This window comes from Monodon monoceros, unplaced genomic scaffold (genome assembly GCF_005190385.1).
Source record: "Monodon monoceros isolate NGI ecotype Baffin Bay Population unplaced genomic scaffold, NGI_Narwhal_1 Super_Scaffold_3, whole genome shotgun sequence".
Taxonomy (NCBI): domain Eukaryota; kingdom Metazoa; phylum Chordata; class Mammalia; order Artiodactyla; family Monodontidae; genus Monodon; species Monodon monoceros.
This window is the reverse complement of record NW_021703780.1, coordinates 95,896,694-95,919,730: the sequence shown is the minus strand read 5'-3', so window position 1 is coordinate 95,919,730 and position 23,037 is coordinate 95,896,694. Positions and strand designations below refer to the sequence as shown.

Below are 23,037 nucleotides of genomic sequence, written 5' to 3'. Positions count from 1 at the left end.
GGAGAGGGATGGATGGGTGGGTGGGGCATGGATGGAGAGATGGGTGGGGCATGGATGGAGAGATGGGTGGGTAGGTGGATGGATGGATGGATGGATGAGTAAATGGAAGAGTAGACAGACGGATGAATATGTGGGTGGTGGATGGATGAATATGAATTGATAAGAGGCTCGGGACAGGGCTACCTCTATGTTCTACTTTCCTATTCTTGTGACAGCAAGAAGTAGTAGTTGGCCTTGGTCCCAGTCCCACGGCTAATACCAGTGCTCTCTTGGTACCTCCAGCATGCTGAGCGAATCTCTTCTGAAACTGCCCTCAACTCTCTAGTCTGCATTGATCCGGAGACTTCCAAATTAGCCAGTGCCTGTTATTCTAAAAGATTTTTTTTTAACTAGATGAGTATTTGCAGGGGTAGGTTGTGTAGGTATAATCTACATGGATCCGCGGACCTTAAGGACCACCTGGTCCAGCCCCCTCACTTTACTCTGAGGCCCAGAAATGGGAGAGGACTTGGGCCAAGTCACCCTGTGGGTTAGTGGAGTTAGAATCCAGATGTCCTGACACCCAGTCCAGTAAGCAGAGGTTAGGAGCTTTGGCTCTGAAGTCTGACAGACCAAGATTCAAACTTCAGCTGCAGCACTTACCACCCACGTGACCCTGAGCAAGTTAACTAACCTCTTCAAGCCTCTGTTTTCCAATCTGTAAAATGAGTATACACTGAATCATAATCACTAATATCCACTTAGCCAGACTCATTGCTGAGTGCTTAACCCATGTTGCCTTGTATGAGGACCCCATGAAGTAGGTGACGTCACATCTCCGATTCATAGATGAGGACACTGATGCTGGGAGGAGTTAAAGAACATGCCCAGAGCCCCAGAGCAGATGAGCGGCTGAGCCAGGGTTCACATCCAGGTCTGTCCAGTCCAGAGCCTGCACAGCTCACCACCACTCCTTCTCCAAGTCCTCTGGCTGTGCCTTTGCCTTGAGGCAGCTCCAGGGCTGCTCTGAGATCAGATGAGAATGCGTGTGTGTGGCTGTGAGCACAGTGCTGGACATGTAGCAAGCGCTCAGACCGCTCCAGTTGTTACTCTTATCACTTCTATTATTATTTCTGAGCCTTACCCTCTGTAGTTTGCTTTGCCAGCCACTGTCTAGTTTGACCCTCCACATCCCTTCCAGGTAATCAAGGCAAATAGGACAATTCCCGTCTTGCAGCTAAGAAAACAGCTGCAGAAATATCGAGTAACCTGCCCAGGGCTGCTCCTGACACCAAGTGACAGAGCTGAGTCCCGAGAACTCTGGAGGAGTTTACCCAGCGGGCGAGGGAGCAAGGTCATTCCAGGCAGGGCCACAGCCTGCCAAAGCCCAGAGACCTCTCAGGAGATGTGGCGGTCTGTGGCCTGGACCTTTCCCAGGGCCACAGTGATGAGAGGCGAGGCTGGCAAGGCTGAGGGGGAGTTGGGTGGCGGCAGATAAGCCCTTAGTAGGCTTTCTCATCACAATGCCCAGAACCAGCCAGGCACGGGTGGAGGGTGGTGTGAGAGCCAAGGCTGCCAGGGGGAAGGCCAGAAAAAGTGACCCAGGACGCGCCTCTCAGAGGGCCAGCCCCAGCCCCATGCCCCATCCCTTCTGCGGATGGCAGAACTTTCTTCTTTCCACTCCTATTTCTAATCGTTAGGAACAAAACTTGCCCTCTGAGGGAAGCTACATGAATCATCTTGTAGTCAGAAATTGCTTCCCCACCTCAGAAATCCTGGCACACCCTCAGATTTGCCTTGTCGCTTCCGACTCTTTGAACGTCAAGACTTCTGCTAGCTTCTTCTTCTTGTAGCCCTGCTGCTTCTTGAGCTGCAGCTGAGCTTTCAAATGGAAATAGCTCCTCCTCAGACGTTAGAGGCACGGAGCTTTCTTGGGAAAACATTCTCCTTTTCCACCCACGTTTATTCTGTGTGCTGAAACCACCCAAGCGGACTTTCAGTTTATATTTTATGAGACCTCTTTTAACGTAGGTTGACACTACAGTTAACATTTGAATTATTAAAATGAAGGTGGGCACTTGTGGAGCCGAATTGTTGGAAGTTTATGGCGTATGTTCTGGAAACATGAACTACTGAAAGAAAAACAAATCTCCTTGGAGTCCCTGAAGTGGTTCTGGAAGAAGGAGCAGGGAGGATCTGCCTGGAAGGATGGTTTTCCTGAATAAATGAGCCACACTTCACCTAGTTAGAAACTCCAGGTCTTCAGTCTACCCCATTCCCAAACTGAGGTGGCTTCATCCACAGAGAGCCCCCATGACCCCCAAAGGCAGGCTCGATGGTATTTCTCACAAATCTTAGACCTAGAGCTCCTGAGAGGAGGGGAGAGTGGGGAGGTGACTCTAGGAAGCAGTCAGCCCTTGAACTCAGATCTGGCTCCAAACCCAGGGTGCAACTAAATATTCCAATGAACCTCAAACCCCCTGAGTCAAGCCAGCTCTGCGAGGGGCTCTGGCCAAGACAGGGGCTCCAGAGGACACAGAAGCCCCTGGAAGTGGCTTAGCAGGGCGTTAAGATGGGGAGGTGGGGCGGCCCTTCGCTCTGGCCTGTGGAGCGACCGGGGCCTTTGTGTTGGATTCAGCAGCTGTTTTGGTTCTGTTTGCTTTTATTTGTTTGTTTGTTTTTGGAAACACCATCTCTAGGAGAGCAGTTTAAAGCACATAACCCTGAATGGGGAATTCTGATTTTTAACAGCACTGTTAATCCCTACATCCCACCTTCTCACCCTCTGCACGTGACACAAAACACACACCACACGCCTACCACACACACGTTATACCACACACGCACACACACCACACGCCTACCACACACACGTTATACCACACACACACACACACAGCACATACACTCACCACACACATACTCTACACACAAATCACACAGGTATATGCACAAATATACACACACACGCCACATGCACATACCACACACAGCACACACACACCACATGCACACACATGCACAGTGCATTGGCAAGCTCGGGAAGGTCCCCAGGAAACCTGCTTTCCAGCGTGTGTCTCCCCAGGGCGTTTCAGCCTGTCCCAGCTGTTCAGGACACACACCCCACCCTAAGCCTTTGCAGTCTCTGGGGAAAGTCCACGATTCTGCCCCCTGCTGCTCCTCGAGGCCCAGCACCTGAGAGGCTCCTGGGGAGGCAGACCCTCAGATGACAATTCCGGAGGCCAAAATTCTGACAAAATCCCATCCCACCTGGCCTCCCATCAGCAGCTCTCCACACCCACAGACACCAAATTATTCATTTATTCATTCAACGCATATTCATTAATTACCCCAAATGGGAAGTAGAGATAAGCAAGACAGCCCTCCCCCCCAACCCCCGACCATGGGCTCTAAACCAATCGCCCACCAGTTACCTAGTTAAGCAACCATCTCAAATGCTAGTGAAGAGAGGCAGGGCGTTTGCTGTGTGGGCTCAGAGCTGAGAACCGCTGGGGTCAAATCCTAGCTCGGCCACTTACTAGCTGTGTGACCTGGTTTCTCCAGGCCTCCCTGTGCACATGGGAATAATAACAGCCCGACCCCTAGGGAGCCATGAAGATGCAACCGAGGACGCACGTGCAGAGCTTGGTAAAGAGCTAGCAAAGTCACCGCTGCAGCTGCCGAGGCTGCCTGGTGGTCCATCTGGGCATCGGGGAGGCTCGTCTGCCAGTGCCTGTCCTCAAGGGGGGAGGGGGAGGGGGCTAGGCCACCAGAGACAGCCAGCAAGCAAAAAGTCATTTCTAATGCGCTCCCACAATCGGCATCCTATGGGAGTTGCTGCGAATCACCGTGCAATGGTTGCCGCGTTTGGGGGCACAGGGAGGACGGGGTGTTGAGGATGTTTTAATATTGTAGTAAAATACACGTAACTTAAAATTTATCATCTTAGCCATTTTAGTGTACAGTTCAGTGTCATCAAGTACATTCACATTGTACAACCATCACCACCACCCATCTCCAGAACGTTTCATCTTCCCCAAGTGCAGCTCTGTCCCCATCAGACACTAACTCCTCCCCCCCTCCCCCAGCCCCTGGCACCCACCCTTCTACTTTCTGTGTCTATAAATTTGACTACTCAAGGGACCTCGTGTAAGTGGAATCACACAGTATCTGTCCTTTTTTGTCTGGCTTATTTCACTTAGCATAATGTCCTCAAGGTTCATCCATGTTGTAACATGCGTCAGAATTTCCTTCCTTTTTAAGGCTGAATAATATTCCACTGTATGTGTAGATCACATTTTGCTTATCTCTTCATCTGTCAGTGGACACTTGGGTTGCGTCCACCTTTTTGCTACTGTGAATAATCCTGCTGTGGACACAGGTGTACAAATATCTTCTCAGGTCTCTCGCTTTCAGTTCCTTTGGGTGTATACCCAGAAGTAAAATTGCTGGATCATATGGTAATTCTATGTGCAGTTTTTTGAGGAACCTCCACACTGGTTTCCACAGTAGCTGCACCATCTTACATTCCCACCAACAGTGCACAAGGGTTCCAATTTCTCCACATCCTCGCCAGCAGTTGTTTTCTGTTTTGTTTTGGATAATGGCCATCCTCATGAGTGTGAGGCAGTACCTGCTAGCTATGTTTCTTTTCATCTCATTTTTGCAGATGTTATTTATAACTTGTCACTCTTCAAGTCATCATTCCTTGGTCTTAGCTCTTGGTCAAGCATCCCAAAACAGGAGCTCTTGGTCAAGCATCCCAAAACAGGAGCATGAATTGTCCTCTCAAAGTTACACCCATAGCTGCACCCAGCACTCCCAAAGGGCTTAGTGCCCATACAGGGAAATGTGCTGGATACGGTGTGGCACTAGGAATCAGGGGAATTGGGGGTAGCCCCAGGCCTGCCCCCCTGCAGGTCTGTGATGAGGAGCAAATCACTTCCCCCCGGGCCTGCTTCCTGCCCCTCAAAACCAACGCCTTAACTCCCTTACAGAATTAGAGCCCTGGAGAGCAAGCCTCATGGAGAGTCTACAGCAATAGTAAAACCTCTGGGTTTGTCAAGATAAAAAAAGCCAAAAGAAAAAAGGGGCCGGTCCCTGCTTCTTAATAATGCACGTAGGCGATTTTAGAGCTCAAGTTCATGATAACAAATTGAATTACGGAGGAGGCAGCTCTGCCATTTGCAACCATAGATTGTTTGAAATCCTTTTAGGGGAAAATTAAAATATTTCACAGAGGGTAATGAAATGCTGCCTGTTTCACAGGCATAACTGCTTAGCTCTCTTGGGCGAATAAGTAATTAGGCATTTTTATTTTAGTCTTCCATGTCATCATCTTCTTTCATCAGTGGAGGGGAAAAAACTGTTGTGGAAGATACATAAAACCCTGGAAATCACCAGAAGGTTAATTATAAAATTGTAAAAAAAAAATGATAAGTAAATAAATATATAAATTTTAAAAACACAACATAACTGCATACTGCAGAGACTAAGGGGCGTACTTTGAATTTCTTTTCCCAAACATCAGAAAGGGGAAACTGTCAGATTCCTCTGCTTCCAGATCAAATCCCACCGAAGAGCTTGGGTGTGGGGAGGCTTCCAAGGCCCATGATGCCTGGACGTAGTTGAACATGGCATGGAGCAGGGAGGGTGTTCTAAGGCTTGACCCGTGGCCCCCAGACCCCCTCTGAGGGACCTGCAGCTCTGCCTTGCTCTACCATCCTTCACCGCCATCCACCATCCACTTGAAGGAGTGGGTTGATCTTTCTCTCAGCTAGAAATCATCAGCTAGAGCCTCTCCATTTTACAGATGGGGAAACTGAGGACAAGAGCTTAGGGTCTAAGGGTATGTACGCCTAGGCCAATGCCCATGACCCGACAGGGCTCGGGCCTGCTCCCAGGGCCCGAGTCCTAACTGTGGATGGGGCAGTTGGCCAGGGACGTATCCTATTGCCATCCTGCCCCCCTCACAGCCAGTCCATGCAGCATCTTCTAGACTCCATCTTCTTGCCTGCTGCTCTTTGGAACAACACGAAGGGTTCCTGTGCAAGGCTGGTCTGAGACCCACAAAGAACCCCTCATGGCGGGGTCGGGGGACACAGAATGCTCATAGATATTATTCCTCTTCAATATCTCTCTGGTCTTTGGGTTTATCCGTGGTGGCTTTTACCACTCCCAAAGCCAGCTCCACCTGAGTCGCTGCACGTTAATTTTATACCAGTGGTCTGAGTGTGTATATGCACGTGTGGCGGCTGCCCATGGGAGGTGAGTTTACCTGCCTTATGAACTTCCCTCAGCCGCCTGCCAGTCCCACCATTAGCGCCCACGTGGAGGCGTCTCGTTCTTACCCATTCGCCTGTGCCTCCCGCACCCCAGACTGGCCTGCGTTGAGCCATCCAGCAAACAATGAGTAAATGCCTACTGTGTGCCGGGCTCTGTGCTGCCCCGAGAACCCAGGGGGGAAAGAATACAGCAACTCCTACTCGGGGTGACAAACCCACAAAGCAATTCTCAAAGACAAGGAAATATCTGTGCTGGTCCTTAAAGGGCAAGGAGGAGTTTGCCTGGCAGGGAAGGAGGAAGCAGGGGTGAAGGCACAGAGGCATGAAACAGCTCGTGTTCGGGCAGCCGCACGAAGAAGTGAGAGGCGCTGGGGAGATGTGGTCGGTGGTTTGACTGAGGCTCAGGGCAGGGGCTGTGGTGTCCAGTTAAAAAGAAATGAACTAACGCTGTGAATGGGGATGACTCTCAAAAATTGAACGTTCCGTGAGTGAAGCAAGCTACGGAAGAATATGTACAGCCTCCTTACATGACGTTTTCAACATGCAAAACAGTGCTGCACATATGTACGTTAGGTCAAACTACATGAAATTGCCAATGGTTGGCCATTGTGACGTACCAAAATAGCAGCTGCATTTGGTTCAACCTCAACTGAAGTCACAAGGGACATTGCATCCAGAGCACAGAATACTACCCAGTCATGAAAAGGAACACGCTCCTGACACATGCAACAGCTTGTCTGCATTGCCAGGGGATTGTGCTGAGTGAAAAGAAGCCCGTCTCCGAAGGTTACATACTGTATGATTCCATTTATATAACATGCTCAAAATGACAGAATCATGGGGCTGGAGAACAGCTTAGTGGTTGCCAGGGGCAGGGACGGGGAAGGGAGGGAGGTGACTGCAGTCAAATAAGGGTGGCACAGGGAGTGCTGTGATAAACTGTTGTGTGTCTTGATGACGGTTGTCACGGGAATCTACATGTGATGCCGTTGCTCAGAACTAAACACACACACACACGCACACACACACATACACACACGCACGCACACACAGGAGTACACTAAAACTGGTGAAATCTGAATCCAGCGGGTTAGATTGTATCAGTGTCAACATCTTGGTTGTGCCATTGTGCTACAGTCATACAGGAAGTGAGCACTGGGGGAAACGGGATGAAGGATGTGTGACATCTCTCTGTGTTATTTCTTATTGCCTGTGAAACTAGCACTATCTCGAAATAAAAAGTTAAAACACACAGGGCAAGGATTAATGCCAAATTTAAGTTAGAGTTTCTTTCTGGGACAAGGGGTGCGTTATGCAGATGCGGAGGGGTACGTGGGGGGTTCAACTTTATCTGTTAGGCTGTACTTCTTAAAAAAGAAAAATCTGAAGCAAACATGGCGTAGAACTAAGGTTCTCCAGAACTGGAGGGTCTGTGCACAAATTTTTTTTATCATACGGTCACAGGTTTATGTTTGACATAGTTCATAATTTTTAAACAGCTGATCTTGCTTAATTCCCTTCAAACAGAGCCCGGATTGGGTCTGGGACGCAGAAGCCTGAGGTGGGGGGGGAGGGGTGGCCCCACCCACAGGCAAGCGGCAGCCTGGTGAGCACCCCTCCTCTCCCCGCAGCCCCCGGAGAAGGAGGGCGCCCTGCCCAAGCAGGTGGGCAACAAAACAGAGTGCGGCCTGCTGGGCTTCGTGCTGGACCTGAAGCAGGACTACGAGTCTGTGCGCAGCCAGATGCCGGAGGAGAAGCTGTACAAGGTCTACACCTTCAACTCCGTGCGCAAGTCCATGAGCACCGTAATCAAGCTGCCCGACGAGAGCTTCCGCATGTACAGCAAGGGCGCTTCGGAGATCGTGCTCAAGAAGTAAGCGGTGCGGGAGCGGGGGGGGGGCGGGGGGCGCAGGCACAGGCCGCGGGGAGGGTCCCGCAGCAAGACCGCCTGCACGTGCCCTCCCCCAGGGCTTTTGCTACTGTTTCCTCTTAAAGGTTTCTGCAGGGAGTCCTCCCTCTTCTCCTCCCTAAGTCACTGGCTCATCAGGAAGTTCTTGCCATTATCCCTGTCAGAGGCCCTCACGTCACTCCCCTGAGCGTGGAGTTGGTAGACGGCGTGACTTTTCACTGTGAGCAGGTGTCCTCTGACTCCAGGTGCCAGAAGTAAGCCTGGAGAACTAAGCAAGTCAGCCCCCCTCTCTGGGCCCCAGTTTACCCATTTGTACCTTGAGGGGGACTCAACCCTGGTCACACATAGAATCGCCCCAGGGAGCTTTTGAAAAAAAACCACTGATTCCTGGACTTGCCCCCAACAAACTGAATTGGAACCTCTGGCGTGGGGCCCGCAGTGTGTGTGTGTCGGGGGGGTTTATTCAGTGCTTTCCCAAGCCATCCTGATGCGCAGGCAGGGTCAGGAACCACTAGCGGAGGTTTCATGCCCTCTGAAAACCATTTTCGCTGTGGAACTATTTTTTTCAGATGAAATCTTGTGAAGATGAAACAGAGCAAAGTAGATCTGCTCTTGCTGAAATGGCCTGGGGCAGATATTACAACAAGGCCGCCTGATTTCTTTTTGGCTGGTCCTGATTTCATCCCTGCCTGGGGCCCAGGGGCCAGGACCACCCCTGAAGCATTATGGGAGATGGTCTGGACGAGCCCTGGATGACCAACCACGGCCAGTGGGACGTCCGTCACTGGGGAGGTGGGGGTGAGCTCCGAGCCCGTCAGAGGGAGGGTCTTTGGGCCCTTGGCTGGACCTTACCCGGCCCCCTCCCACCTCCCCCAGGTGCTGCAAAATCCTCAACGGGGCGGGTGAGCCCCGGGTCTTCCGGCCCCGCGACCGGGATGAGATGGTGAAGAAGGTGATTGAGCCCATGGCCTGCGACGGGCTCCGCACCATCTGCGTGGCTTACCGCGACTTACCCAGCAGCCCCGAGCCCGACTGGGACAACGAGAATGACATCCTCAACGACCTCACCTGTATCTGCGTGGTGGGCATCGAGGACCCCGTGCGGCCCGAGGCAGGTGCCCCGCCGTGGAGCTTGGGGAAGGGGGTGAAGCTGGGTGTCTAGCCTGCTGGGTGACCTGGAGTACGTCGCCTCACCCCTCTAAGCCTCAGTTTCCCTGCAAGGCCCACGGGGTCTTCTCTGTACCTACTCCTAAACCTTCAGGCTCTTAAGGCTAGCATAGCCACACTTACCTGCTTGGGACATGGGGTGCAACCCACAGCCTGCCAGCCGGCGTTGCTCTACCGTGAAGGCTGCCCTGCCCTAGAAGCCTCAGAGGAGCCAGGATCTCCTGTCCAAACCCATAGGCCCAGATTCAAGGGTCCCTGCAAAGGAGACACCCAAGAACAAAGGTTACCACACTCAAGAAGACCCCAAATGTGGGCATCCCCATCAGCATTTAGAGTTCTCCCCATCCAGACCAAGTTTACTAGTTAGTTTTCCCTAGTGATGCAGCGGGTAGTCTGCCTCTATCAGGTTTCCAGGGGAACAGAGCTGGAAAGTTAACCAAAGGTCAAATTCTCAAGCAGAAGGGGAGGGGCGGGTGACAGCATCCCCTCCCCGTAAAGATCGAGAAAAGTGATGTAATATGTGCACCTACTGGGGTGCTCAGATGACAGTGGGTCTTCAGTCTCCTTTAGCTGAATCTGCATCTGGGGGGAAAGCCAAGAATTCAGTGCCGGGAATTTGCAGGGTTGGGGAAGGATGGGACGTGCGTGGTCGGTCGAGCTGCCCAGGCTGGGAAGAGGGTGTGGGAAGAGGAGAGAGCTGCCTCGAATCTCCGAAATGCTGCTGTGGGCAGGCAGAGCGAGCGAGCTCACCCTGGGAGCCTGGGAGGCAAGGCACAGGAGCGGCTGGCCTCCTCTTCCTCGAGGACTAATGCTGCTGGGCCCAGATTGGCCTTGGCAGTGGGATTTGGTGATGCTGCCCCTTGGGACTGTTTCTGACCAGGATTCTTGGCCCCCTTAATCAATAGAAATTGATAGGAGGCCATACAAGAAATTCAGGCAAGGCTTTATTGGGGCTCCTGCTGCAGCAGGGGGGAGTGAGAACAAGTAACAGGTTCCTTTGCTCTTGGCTCCTTCTGTGGGGTGACGGTAGGGGTGTGTCCAGGGGTCGGGCCGAAGGGGGGGCTTAGGTGGTCTGCCCACCCCTTTGGTGGTGCTGTGTGCAGGGGGCATGCCCAGTACCCTTCTTTTGCTCCCAACTCTTGTGAAGTGGCAGTTGCGTTCTTTTGGTCTTTTTTGTATCTTGTTGTCTATAATTTGCCCCAAATGGGCATGCACGCGGTTATTTTTGGTCGCTTATAGTTTCTTTGTATGTCGTTGCTTGAGGAGACGTCTGTCCAGGTGCAAGCACTGCAGCAAACCGTCCCAGGTCCCAGCCTGTCTCAGGGCCGCCTTCCTCCACCAAGGGCAACTTCAGTGTCCCCCGCTTACCCTGACACCATCCTCTGGGGCCTCTGGCTGTTCCCTGCTCCTCCTGGAGCCTCCATGTCCCCTTCTTTCAAGTGAAAGGGAGCAGGCAAGATGCCCTCCAAGCTCCTGGCCCCGCTGTTTTAAGACTCTGCATTCCAAAGACAGTGAAACTTGAAGGTCACAGACGTGGACTTTCACATTTAGGCAGCAGGGAGAGGGGTCAAAAGTGTGAGTTCGGGCATCAGATAGACCTGGGATTTTGAGTCCCGTGGCATTACGAGCTGTGTGACCTTGGGCCAGTTACATAACCTCTCTGAGCCTCCATTTCCTCATCTGAAGACTAGGGACAATAATAGTATTCTACACACATGCACACACACACACACACACACATACCTCCTCACTCCCACCCCAAGCCTAAAACAGCAGGGCTGGGAACACGTTCAGCCTATGTCGGAGAAAGGGGGCCTGGTTCCAACCCCAGCTCTGCCACTAACAAGCCACTTCTCCTCTCTGTGCCTCAGTCCCCTCATCTGTAAAATGGGTGGTCGGCCTGGGGGCCCCTCAGGTCCCATCCAGCTCTAAGGTTCTGAGCCAGCTGCCTGGGAGGCTTACTCTCATGCCTTTCTTTGCTTCCCTCCGTCAACACATCCCTGTGGGTGACCTTCTCTCTCCCCTGGGCTCACCCTGGGATGTGGATTTGGAAGCTGTAACTGTGTTGGAGGACAGGGACGTACTGGAGGGACACAGCAGTCTAGGGACATGGGTTCTCATCCCGCCCCTGCCGCTCCTTCACAGAAGACCTCCGGTGTATCACTGCCCCGGGCCTCAGTTTTTCCATCTGAACAATAAGAAAGTTGGACGTCAACAAGTGAGGGGCACAGTGGAGTTACTGGTGATGCTGCCTGAAAGTATGAAAGCTCAGGGCCTTCCCTGGCAGTCCAGTGGTTAGGACTCCGGGCTTCCACCGCAGGGGGCATGGGTTCTATCCCTGGACAGGGAACTAAGATCCCCGCATGCTGCGTGGCACAGGGAAAAAAAGAAAAACAAAAGAAAGTATTAAAGCTCTGACCTGTTGACTCAGCATCTCCCATGGGGTGGGGGTGGACGCAGAGCCTCAGGAGACAGGCAGGTATGGTTTTTGATTTGTTTGGTTGTTTTAGGCTTGGTGATATATCATCGCCAAATTCAAAAGGTTCGATAGCACAAACAGGGTGAAGTAGCCCCCCATGCCACCACCAGACCCCAGTGACCACCTCCGAGGCAGCCACAGTCACCAGTTTCTCGGGTGACCTTTGGAGAGGGTCCCTGCCTCTGGTGAGCATGTGTGTGTATGTTGCCAGGACAACCGTGAGGCCGGCCAGAGAAAAAAATCCCCACCCAGACCGCCTCTAGGGTCCCACAAGCCTGGTCAGATTCATTTGCTGCAGGAAAAGAAACTCGGCCTCCCTCCCTTAGTTTCCCCGTCTGTCAAGGGAAAGAAGCTCCTATTCCCTTCCTCCCTTGAGAAGACAAAGGACAGAACAGATAAAAACAGGGTTGCAAATCCCCCTCCCCCAAGATGCTACAGTGGTGCCTTTTCCAAGTCTGATGGAAGCCACTGAGGATGAAGCCATCAGGAGAGCAGCGGCCTGCGATTTGCCGGGTTATCCGGGGCTGTTTGGAACCCGCGAAGTCACAGACAACTGCTGTCGCCACAAACAACAGATGTTTAAAAGCCTTTATTTAATGAAAACAGGAAGCACCCATTTCCTGGCTGGTCTTCCTCAGTGAGAAATATCTAGGATAATTTTAGCAAAAGAAGGAATCTTTTTTTACGGCTATTTTATCTATGGGGAAAGCACATTTCAACCAGATCAATGCCTCTGGGGCTCGGGTCTTCATCCTCTCTGCACCCTCCCTGCCCGGAACAGTTAGATGTTCCATAGCTGTTCGTTGCATAAATGAGTGAGTGAAGCGATAAAAGGAAGGGCTGAGCAGCTGCAGGAGGTGTCCCACTGGGTTGGAGGGACCAAGGATAGCTTGCTGAACAGAGAGCATTTCATGTGCAAGATGGGAAAGATTTGTGACACACAGAGATTCAGGGAGAGAGGGCATCCCAGGGGGAGAGGGCATCCCAGGCAGAGGGGACAGCACAGGCAAAAGCACAGAGGTGGGGAGGGATGCTACGTGTTTGGGGACTAGTGAAAACCCTAGCTGGGTTTATGAGAGAAAAGGCTGGGAAGGGAGCTTGGAGCCAAACTGTAGAGGGTTTGCATGTGCCCGTCCAAATCCATTCACCCGGGTCAGGCTTCGAGGGACTTAAGCACAAAGGTGTTTCACAGTGACCCACATTGACCAAGCACCTACCCTGCACGAGGCCCCTGAGAGGGTTCTGAGCGGCTGGCAGCCCCTGCCCTCCAGACCCACAGCCTAGTGAAACGAAGGTGTAAAACCTTCCAGAGTGTAAAACCAGACAGGACTGAAGCACGACAAGGTCGTCCAGTTAGGGGCCCATTGCCTATAAAGGAAGTGGAGTAACTCTTGGTGGCCAGGGGAGGCTCCTCCGGTGTTTCCAGATCTGTCCTGAATCCCCCCACACCTTCAAGGCAGGTCACAGGCCCTTAATATACCTGATCCAAGGGTCATGGTGGGGAGCCCAGCCCATCCCACCTCCCCAGACACCTGCGCCTCCAAGTGCTCTAGATGCCCGCTGCACCCCCATCGCACACCCTGCATCTGTATCCTTCCTCTGTGTCCCTGTACCCACCCTGAAGCGGAAAGAGCAAACAAGGGAGCCCGGGGTCAAGCATCTTGCCAGCCTCCTCCACCCACACATCACCAACATGTGCTGGCCCTGAGCTTGGTGACCTTTGCTGCTGTCACAGAATTCTCCAGCCTCAGTGAAGGGCGGAGGCTGTCACTCCATTTTACAGATGAGGAAACCAAGGCTTAGGTGGGAGCCCAGGGCAAAGCCCAGCCCAGCCTTTTGGCCCCTGAGCCCTCTCTCCACAGGGCAGAGACACTTCCACTGCACAGAGTAAAGTGTGCGGACCATAAAAATTAGCCTCCTCCTTTTTTCCCAGTCTGGCTTGTTCAGTGGAAGCCCAGAGGGTAGGGATTCCAAGCAGGCAGATTTCAGCTTCCTGAGACAGTCTTGAAAACAGAAGTCTTCCTAAAACATGGCACCCATCACCTCACTCCCAGTTCAGAACTTGCCATGCCTCCCAGGCCTGAAGGAACAAGGCCCTGACTCCCACACCTTTGGACCTGAAGCCCCTCTCCAGCTCCAAGGCCACCGGCCCCTACCCCACATCTTCCCCTGGCCTCAGCCACCCAGATCACCCGCAGCAGTGTCTGCAGTACCCTCCCCTTCTCTGTGTACCTCACGGGACAGTTGTCTGCAGCCAGGACCACAATGAACTGGTCATCTCTGCAGCCCCAGCATGGGCACAGTGCCAGGCATCAGAGCCTCAGTTAGTGTTGGCTGAAAAGAAGCAGATCAAGTATCCCCTCCTCCAGGAAGCTCCCACAGATTTCTTCTCCCCACACACTTCCTTCTAAAGTAACAGTGTGCTCCACTGTGCTCCCAGAACTCTTTGTACACATCTTTACCAAAGACCCTGTCTCTGTACAAGAGAATGGGTCTGACCCAAAGTCACTGCTCTCTTATCCAAAAAAAGAACGATTATGTGAAAGGGGGACTTCCCTGGTGGTGCAGTGGTTAAGAATCCGCCTGCCAATGCAGGGGACATGGGTTCGAGCCCTGGTCCGGGAAGATCCCACATGCCGCGGAGCAACTAAACCTGTGAGCCACAACTACTGAGCCTGCAGTCTAGAGCCCACGTGCCACAACTCCTGAGCCCGCGTGCCACAACTACTGAAGCCCACGCACCTAGAGCCTGTGCCCCGCAACAAGAGAAGCCAGCACAATGAGAAGCCCGTGCACTGCAACGAAGAGTAGCCCACACTCACCACAACTAGAGAAAGCCTGCACGCAGCAATGAAGGCCCAACGCAGCCAAAAATAAATTAATTTTTTAAAAACGGAAAGATTATGTGAAAGGATACAATAGACTTGTTCTACCTTAGAGCAGTCAACCATAGAGGGGATGAGCACCTTGTCAACAGAGGCAAGTAAGTAGAGGCTCTCTGACCATCTGTCAGGGATGCGTGGGAGGAGATCTAGGCAATGAGCAGAGGGTCAGAGTCATGACCCAGAGTCCCTTCCAACTCCAAGCATCTTTTAAACAAGCATAACCTAAATTATTCCTTTCAGGGCAGAAGCCAGATGAGGTGTGTGTTCCCAAAAGAACAGCGGCTCTTTCCTGTCCCCTGGGCCAGGAGACAGCAGGGGGCTGCAGCCAGGTTACAGCCATTGTGAGGACATCGATAAATTATGTAAACGGGATCTTGGACCTTCCACATCCCCACTCCCTCCGGCTCTATAAAAGGAGGTCACGTTTGGTTATGTGAGCAGCCGCCATGGCACGAGGCAGAAGCCTTGCTCACGTGGCCCCAAGCCCTGAGTGAGCCCCAGAAGGCTCCTCCCCAGACTCTGGAAATACACTGAGAGGAGGCCCATGATCAGCTCGCCCCGCTCCAGCCCTTCAACAACAGGGAGATCACTACCTGCCACCACAGAGCCAGCCTGTTAGAGAACTCGGGGAGCTGGAGGGGCCTCCCCTAACCTTGACCTAGGCCCTGCCTGTGCCTGGCATTTGTTTCTCACTCCACCGCAGGATGGCCGTGCTCGGGAGTTGGGATTTTCTCTATCAGCGGCGGGGTGGAGGCCCAGAAAGGGAGCGGCACACAGGCTAAACCTGGGGCAGGTAGCTGGTGGTCAGGGTAGGGGCAAGATGGAAGAGGCGGGGCCAGAGGCAGGGAGACTGGGAAGGGACTGGGCAGTGACCTCTGCTTGAGATGGTGGTGTGGACGGGGTGTGGATAGAGGCAAGATACTTTCAGTGTCAGTTCTTGTTCTTAAAATTCCTGAGTGCAGAAAGGGACCGGTGGGCATAAGTTGTCCGCAGTCAGGTTTTGGACCAGCGTTCTAACTCCTTGCACTCTTTGCTAGGGCTGCCATTACAGAGTACCACCAACAGCGGAATTGCGTTGTCTCCTGGTTCTGGAGGCTGGAGGTCTGAGATCGAGGTGTCGGCAGGGTTGGTTCCTTCTGAGGGCTGTGAGGGAGGCTCGGCCGCGGGCCTCTCCCCCAGCTTCCGGTGACAAGCTGGCAGTCTTCAGCACTGCTAGCATGTAGCAGCATCGCCCAGATCTCTCCCTGCCTCTTCCCATGATGATATCTTCCCTGTGTGTGTGTGTTTCTGTCCAGATTTCCCCTCTTTATGAGGACACGAGTCACATTGGATGCAGGCCCACCCTAATGGCCTCATCTTAACTTGATTACCTCTATAAAGAGCCTGTCTCCAAGGAAGGTCACATTCTGAGGTACTGGGTGTGAAGAGCTTTCTGGGGTGGGGGAGGGAGGGGGCGGGGAAACGACACAATTCAGCCCGTGACACCTTTAAACTCTCTCAGCAGTGACTTGTCAGGGTCGGGGTGGAAGTGAGTTCTCAGACCCCAGGATGTGGAAGAGGAGAGTCGGATTCAGGCCCCCCTTCCCACCAGGCCTGAGATTCTAAAGTACTTTTAGTACAACTGGATTTTCTGCCCTTGACGTGTCCTCTCCCACTGAAGGACATTTTACAGCAAATATTGCCTTATTATTTTATTATTTGTCACTGGGTGAGAATCGCTTGTTCAGTTGATCTGTGCTGTGTGTGAAGGGCCATGGCAGCTCCAGGCTGGGTTTTTTTGTTTTGTTTTAACATCTTTGTTGGAGTATAATTACTTTACAATGGTGTGTTAGTTTCTGCTGTATAACAAAGTGAATCAGCTATACGTATACATATATCCCCATATTCCCTCCCTCTTGCGTCTCCCTCCCACCCTCCCTGTCCCACCCCTCTAGGTGGTCACAAAGCGCCGAGATGATCTCCCTGTGCTATGCGGCTGCTTCCCACCAGCTATCTATTTTACATTTGGTAGTGTATATATGTCCATGCCACCCTCTCACTTCGTCCCAGCTTACCCTTCCCCCTCCCCGTGTCCTCAAGTCCATTCTCTACATCTGTGTCTTTATTCCTGTCCTGCCCCTAGGTTCTTCAGAACCTTTTTTTTTTTTTAGATTCCAGTCTGGTTTTTGCATCCTAATTGCTGGGCAGATCCAGCGCCCTGCAAAGGTGGGGGGGGTGGACAGCTTCTGATTGGCTGGGTCTGCTCTGGCCTAAATGGCCCAGATGTCAGTCTATTATTACAGAGAGGGCAGTAGGCAGCCCTTACTCTTGCAGGGAGATGTCATATTTTACACAAAGCCTAATCATTCACATTTATTCTAAGCCAATGTCACATTATATAAATAAATTATCCTAAAATGCAATGTCCTTCCCCTGCCCGCCCCCCTGGCAAAAAACTGAAGACACACAAACATATTTATCATTGAGTTTGCAGGAAATGTGCATGTTGATGAAGCAGGGACATGATCCTGTTCAGCAGTGGAGTGTTCTGTACTCTTGCCTGGGGCCATATCCAAGAGGATGTTTATTGTGGTCTTTCTCAAAGTCCTTGTCCAGGTCAGGATAGCCAATGGTTTCATCTTAGGATGCAGTATCATGGGTGATAGGCAGTGGCTGTCTGGGACACTGCAGAAAAGAATTGTGAGACCACATCAGGGTTTCATCAGAGGGTGCTGTGATCGATTAACAATGCCTACCACGGCCACAGAAAAGGAGGAGATGGTCTGCGTGCCATCAGTACCTCCTGGTCATCTAGGCCCCTTACAGTGGCGTTGCCTGTGAGCAGGGCTCACTCTGGAATCCGTGAGGGCAGGGAGGGACTGCACGAGATGATGTCCACTCCATGGCACGTGCCCTCCCGCCCAGGTCCCGGAAGCCATCCGCAAGTGCCAGCGAGCAGGCATCACTGTCCGCATGGTCACCGGTGACAATATCAACACAGCCCGGGCCATCGCCATCAAGTGTGGCATCATCCATCCTGGGGAGGACTTCCTGTGCCTTGAGGGCAAGGAGTTCAACCGGAGAATCCGCAACGAGAAAGGGGAGGTATGTGTCCCAGTGCAGAGGGTCCTCAGAGGGCAGGGCTTTGGATGGGGAGCTGGGAGGCATGGGCATGCATGAAGCTCCAGCAGCCAGCCAGTGTGCCACTCAGAGCCCAGTGATCGAGGCAAGTCCCCTCCCTTCTCTGGGCCTCAGTTTCTCTCCCCGCCCCACTGACCCGCCCCTCCCCCATCCCTGTCCAGATTGAGCAGGAACGAATCGACAAGATCTGGCCAAAGCTGCGGGTGCTGGCTCGCTCCTCCCCCACGGACAAGCATACCCTGGTCAAAGGTAAGACTTGGGCGGGCACGGGCAGCTCTGAGGCCCAGGCGCCAGGCCTCCCCGGGCCTTCCTGTCCTGGTGCCTTCAGCTTCTTTCCAGGATGGGAGGGGCTCCTGCCTGGGGCTCCCCGCACCTGGGGACACCCTGGGAGGCCTGCTAAGGGCCACAGTGAAATAAGGAGGCGGCGAATCTGCTCCCTGGGCCCCACCTCCCATGGGCAGCAATGGGATTGCCTATCCAGGGGCCAAAGCTCATGGCCTGAGGGCTGAATGGGGCCCACAGACGAGTTTATTTGGGTGGTGTGTCTTTTTCAATGTTCAAGTTGAATGACTTTATACAGACCCTCCTTGCTCCCATTTGATGCCATCTTAACCACTGCTGTCTGACACTCCGCCCATTTCATTTACTTATGTTCTCAGTCTGGCCCCAGAGCTTGTGAGTTTGAGACCCTTGGTCTGCCTGTTCTCTAAGGATGCTATCTGACATGTGTAACCAGGACGCCGGGAATGGGCTGTCCTGGGAATAGCAATCTGAGAAATGAGCCAAAACCCAGTGTCCTTCTTCCCTGAGTCCCTCCAGGGAGAGGGCACACCCCTCGCTGAGCTCATCTAGCTGGTCAGATGCTGGGCACTTTCAGAGTCCCATAGGCCTGGGTTTAAATCCAGACTCTGCCCCTGCCCTGCTCTGTGGCCTTGGGCAATTGCCCAGCACCAGGGCTCAATTTTTCCATCTGTAAAATGGCCGTAGGGGGAAGGTTTCTGGCTGAGGTCATCCCTAGGGCATCTTGGATTCCTCTCCTAAAGGTGCTGCCCAAAGACATTAAGGAAGGCAGATCTGGCCTTGGAACAGAAACACAAAGCCCCAGAACCACAGATACCCAAGCAGGAGACCACCCCCAACCCATCCCCAGTTCCTATTCAATCATGCACTCATTCATTCACTCATTCTCTTGATAAATGTTTACTGAGGATCTAGTATGTGCCAGGCCCAGGTCTTGGCCAACATGGTCCTCCCGTCTTGGAATTTATGGTCCAGGTTTTATCCAGCAGACATTGAATAGGTGGTTTCCCTACGTAGAGCTAAAGGCTGCACTGGTGGGAGAGAAGGGTGATCTGGGCCCTCTGCTGGCCTCTAACTCGAGCTGGGGAGGGTGTCATATTGCAGGCCATGGAAGGTGGGATGGGGGGCCAGGGGGAAGGGCCTGTGTTTCAGGCAGGACAGGGAACTACACTATGAAAGCCCAGAGGCAGAGATTTCCAGGCACTTTCAAGGACTTGAAAGAAGTTCAGTTGGCTGGGCTGGAGCCTCAAGCGAGAGAGAGAGAGAGAGAGAGAGAGAGAGAGAGAGAGAGAGAGAGAGAGAGAGAGAGACAAGAGGAGGAGGCCAGAGAAGGGGGTGCCAGCATCAGATCACATAGGGCCTTGAACGCCAAGTGGTGACCTGCACAGTTAGCCCAGGTGGGGAGCCGAGGGAGGGCCTTGAAGGGGAAAGCACCCTCCCTGCCGCTGTGTGGAGAGTGGCCTGGAAGCAGAGGGCCCACCAGGACTGTCCAGCTGTGAGCGGTGACACCTGGGCAGGGGTGGTGGCAGTGCAGGTGCACTGGAAGGGGACGGGTCTGAGAACTCTTTGTGGGCAGGAAGGGCCTGGGCCCGGCGATTGTTCAGATGGGGTGGAGGGATGGGGGAGAGGGGAGTCCAGGATTGCTCAGTCTATACCTGCTTGAGAGCCTGCTGCACAGTTTACAAGGGGGCAGCTAGGTGTCAGGAGTCGCACAAGGGACCAATCTGAGGGGAAACTGATGCACTTGCTTTAGGAGGCCGAGCTGGAGGCCCTCTGACATCCAAGTGGAGATGTCCATGGAGTCAGGGCTCAGGAGAGAGAGCTGGCCCCCCATGAAGACATAGGTGGGGTGTGATGAGTGGGGGTAAGCAGAGGAGCTGCTGGACCCAGAAACCTCCCACCTGAGCGGTGAGCAGAGGCTGAGACCTGTCAGCGGGTCTGTCACCAAGAAGAGGCAGCCAGAGGGGTCGGGGGACAAGAAGGCCGAGGAAGGAGGCCTGCTGAGGGGGAAGGCGTGGTCCACGGTGTGAATAGCTGCTGAGAGGTCCAGAGATAGGACAGGAACCATAGGAGTCGGCCACAGGGAGGTCCCTGGGGACCATGCACTGCGGGGCGTGTCAGCACTGGTGGTGGGGGAAAGAGGTCTGGGGGAAGGGGCTCTTGCAGCTCCCCCCTCTATCGGGAGCTGTAGGAGAGCTGGGCCAGCCTGGGGAGCCACAGGGGAAAACTGGCCCCCTCCTTGCCTCGGAGAAGCACCCAGGAGGGCCCAGGGAACCGGGGGAGTGAAGGCCTCAAATGCCAAGTGCACAGAGATTGGATAATCCGGGGCAGCAGAACAGCTTGGGGGAGCGGCCAGGAGGACTTCCGGTGCACACGTCCTGAAGCCAGACCTTGAAGAGGGTGGAGCTTTGACCCTTGCAGGGAGCTGTGGGGAGACAGGGTCTGGGGGTACAGTGCCCCAGGTCAGGGAACTCATTCCCTCCTTCCAGAGCCTGCTGCGGTTTGCCAATTGCAGGACACACGTGTGGGAGCAAAAGGGACCTGATTAGGGTGGGCGGGGGTCCTCAGGGTGTCACAAAGGCTTCCCAGGGAAAGCAGTAGCCGGGCTGAGACCGGGTGACTGGGTGACGGGACGGCTGGCCCAGGGAACAGCCTGTGCAAAGACAGGCAGCTGGCCAGCTGCATGGGACGGAGAGCCGTTCCCGTGGCAGAAGCACAGGCTGGGGGTGGCTGGGGGAGGGAAGAGATCAGAGAATGGGCGGGGTGTGACCACGGAGGACCAAGCGGGTAGAGCCGAGAACTCGGCGTCATCCTGAGGCTGAGGGCAGTGAGAGTATGACTCTCAGCTGGTGCTGGGAGCCCGGTTCAGACTCAGGTGTCAGAGAGAAAGGCCCTGGGGCTGCTATGACGATCGGAGGGGAGGGCTTCCCTGGTGGCGCAGTGGTTGAGAGTCCGCTCTGCCGATGCAGGGGACACGGGTTCGTGCCCCGGTCCGGGAAGATCCCACATGCCACGGAGCGGCTGGGCCCGTGAGCCATGGCCACTGAGCCTGCGTGTCTGGAGCCTGTGCTCTGCAACGGGAGAGGCCACAGCAGTGAGAGGCCTGCATACCGAAAAAAAAAAAAAAAAAAAAGATTGGAGGGGATCCTGGTGTTAGGGAGGGGGGAGTGGAGGCACTGCATGTGGGGTGGCGGAGAGGAGGATAAGGATCCCAGTGGGGCTTCGGGGCTGTAGGACCCGCAGACGCAGTGATGCATCTGATGTGCGGAAAGGGACAGGGATGTATCAAGGTTGACACCCGAGTTTCTGTCCTGCCATGGATGTCTCTGCTTGGGACCCCGCAAACTCCACACACACCCAGTGACGACTTCTATCACGCATCCTTTTCTACTGGCCCCAGAGCAGTGACAGGGGCCGTGTGTCATCTGTTCGCTCTGTTATTTGCTGAAGGTTTTACTGAGGATGAACGTCTGGAGAGCAGTCATTGGCAAACGGCAGAGCCCAGGCCTCCTCAGGTGTGGCTGACACCGCCCGCCCCACCCCCAGGCAGACGGTGCTGAGGGAGCACATAGTAGGCCCCCCGGCCAAACCCTGGTGCCCCAGGAGGGCAGAGGGGCCCCTGGGGTATAGGCAGAGCGGAGGTGCGTCCGGCCAGGGCGGCGGCCACTGTGGCCACGGGCTGCAGAAAGCAAAGAGGATGCTGGAGAGGCGACAGGCCCGGACCACAGCGGGCCGCAGCCGGCCCCGGACTCAGGGGCCCCACGTCCCCTGCAGGTGCTGGGAAGAAGCTCAACGGGAGGGGGTGGCCCGGCAGGGGCCAGAGAGGAGGCTGTCCCCGCCCCGCTGGGAGTCCCAGGGCCCTCAGTACATGCTCACCCCACCCACAGGCATCATCGACAGCACACACACGGAGCAGCGGCAGGTGGTGGCCGTGACGGGGGACGGCACCAACGATGGGCCCGCGCTCAAGAAGGCCGATGTGGGCTTCGCCATGGTAGGAGCTCGCGGGGGCCCGGGGCAGAGTCCGGCAGGAGCCCGCAGGCAGGGGGTTAGGGGAGCGTGGACCACACAGCCTCCTGCAGGGAGTGCAGCACCCCCAGTGCACACTCCACCCACCCTCCGTCCACCTGATGCTCCCAGCACTCTTGAGGCTCGGCCTGGCCTCCGGGTCTCCCTGGAAGGGTAGAGGGGGCTTCCTGTAGCGATGGGTCTGGGGGAGGGAGGGAGGGGAGGGAGGGGGAGGGAGTGGAGGGCCCCCCTTCCTGAAGGCAGACTGTTGGCCTCAGGGCTGGGTCTGTGAGGAGCAGGGCTGTGGTGTGCATGCGTGTGCACGCACGTGCATGCCTCGTGTGGCCTGGCGGTGCGGGGTGGGTGGGTGTGTGCAGGGGCTGGTGTAGGGGTGAGGACAGTGTCGCTAGCGCTGCTCGCCTCTCCGGTCGCCCCACCCAGGCTTCTGTCCCCATCCCCACAGGGCATCGCAGGCACGGATGTGGCCAAGGAGGCCTCAGACATCATCCTGACGGACGACAACTTCAGCAGCATCGTCAAGGCGGTGATGTGGGGCCGCAATGTCTACGACAGCATCTCCAAATTCCTGCAGTTCCAGCTGACGGTCAACGTGGTGGCCGTGATCGTGGCCTTCACGGGCGCCTGCATCACGCAGGTGGGTCCTCCAGGGGCGGGATGGCGCAGGCCGAAGCCTGGGGAGGGCGGACACCCACACGGGGTGTCCCAGATCGTCACACCTGCACGCTGAGGGCCAGGAGCTGCATCACAGACCCACCCACGTAGGCGCCAGCCCCACAGGGTGCAGGAAATGAGGCTCAGAGAGGTGGCGGGATTTGCCCAAGGTCACCCAGCAAGTGGAGATGCCAGGCCCACCTCCACATATGCCTGACCCAGGCACAGGCCTGG

At 54.5% G+C, this 23,037-nt stretch overlaps 1 protein-coding gene across 2 annotated transcripts in view; it reads left to right on the top strand.

Annotated features, from left to right (window-relative positions):
* Positions 1-23,037, top strand: part of ATP2B2 (ATPase plasma membrane Ca2+ transporting 2) — a 194,675-nt gene that overhangs the window by 150,946 nt on the left and 20,692 nt on the right. For both annotated transcript variants that reach the window (XM_029242567.1, XM_029242568.1), the window contains 6 exons: positions 7,895-8,136; positions 9,049-9,283; positions 17,608-17,787; positions 17,985-18,072; positions 22,011-22,117; positions 22,595-22,786. In XM_029242567.1, the coding sequence (XP_029098400.1) occupies positions 7,895-8,136; positions 9,049-9,283; positions 17,608-17,787; positions 17,985-18,072; positions 22,011-22,117; positions 22,595-22,786 (1,044 nt within the window). The remainder of the gene's footprint in view (positions 1-7,894; positions 8,137-9,048; positions 9,284-17,607; positions 17,788-17,984; positions 18,073-22,010; positions 22,118-22,594; positions 22,787-23,037) is intronic.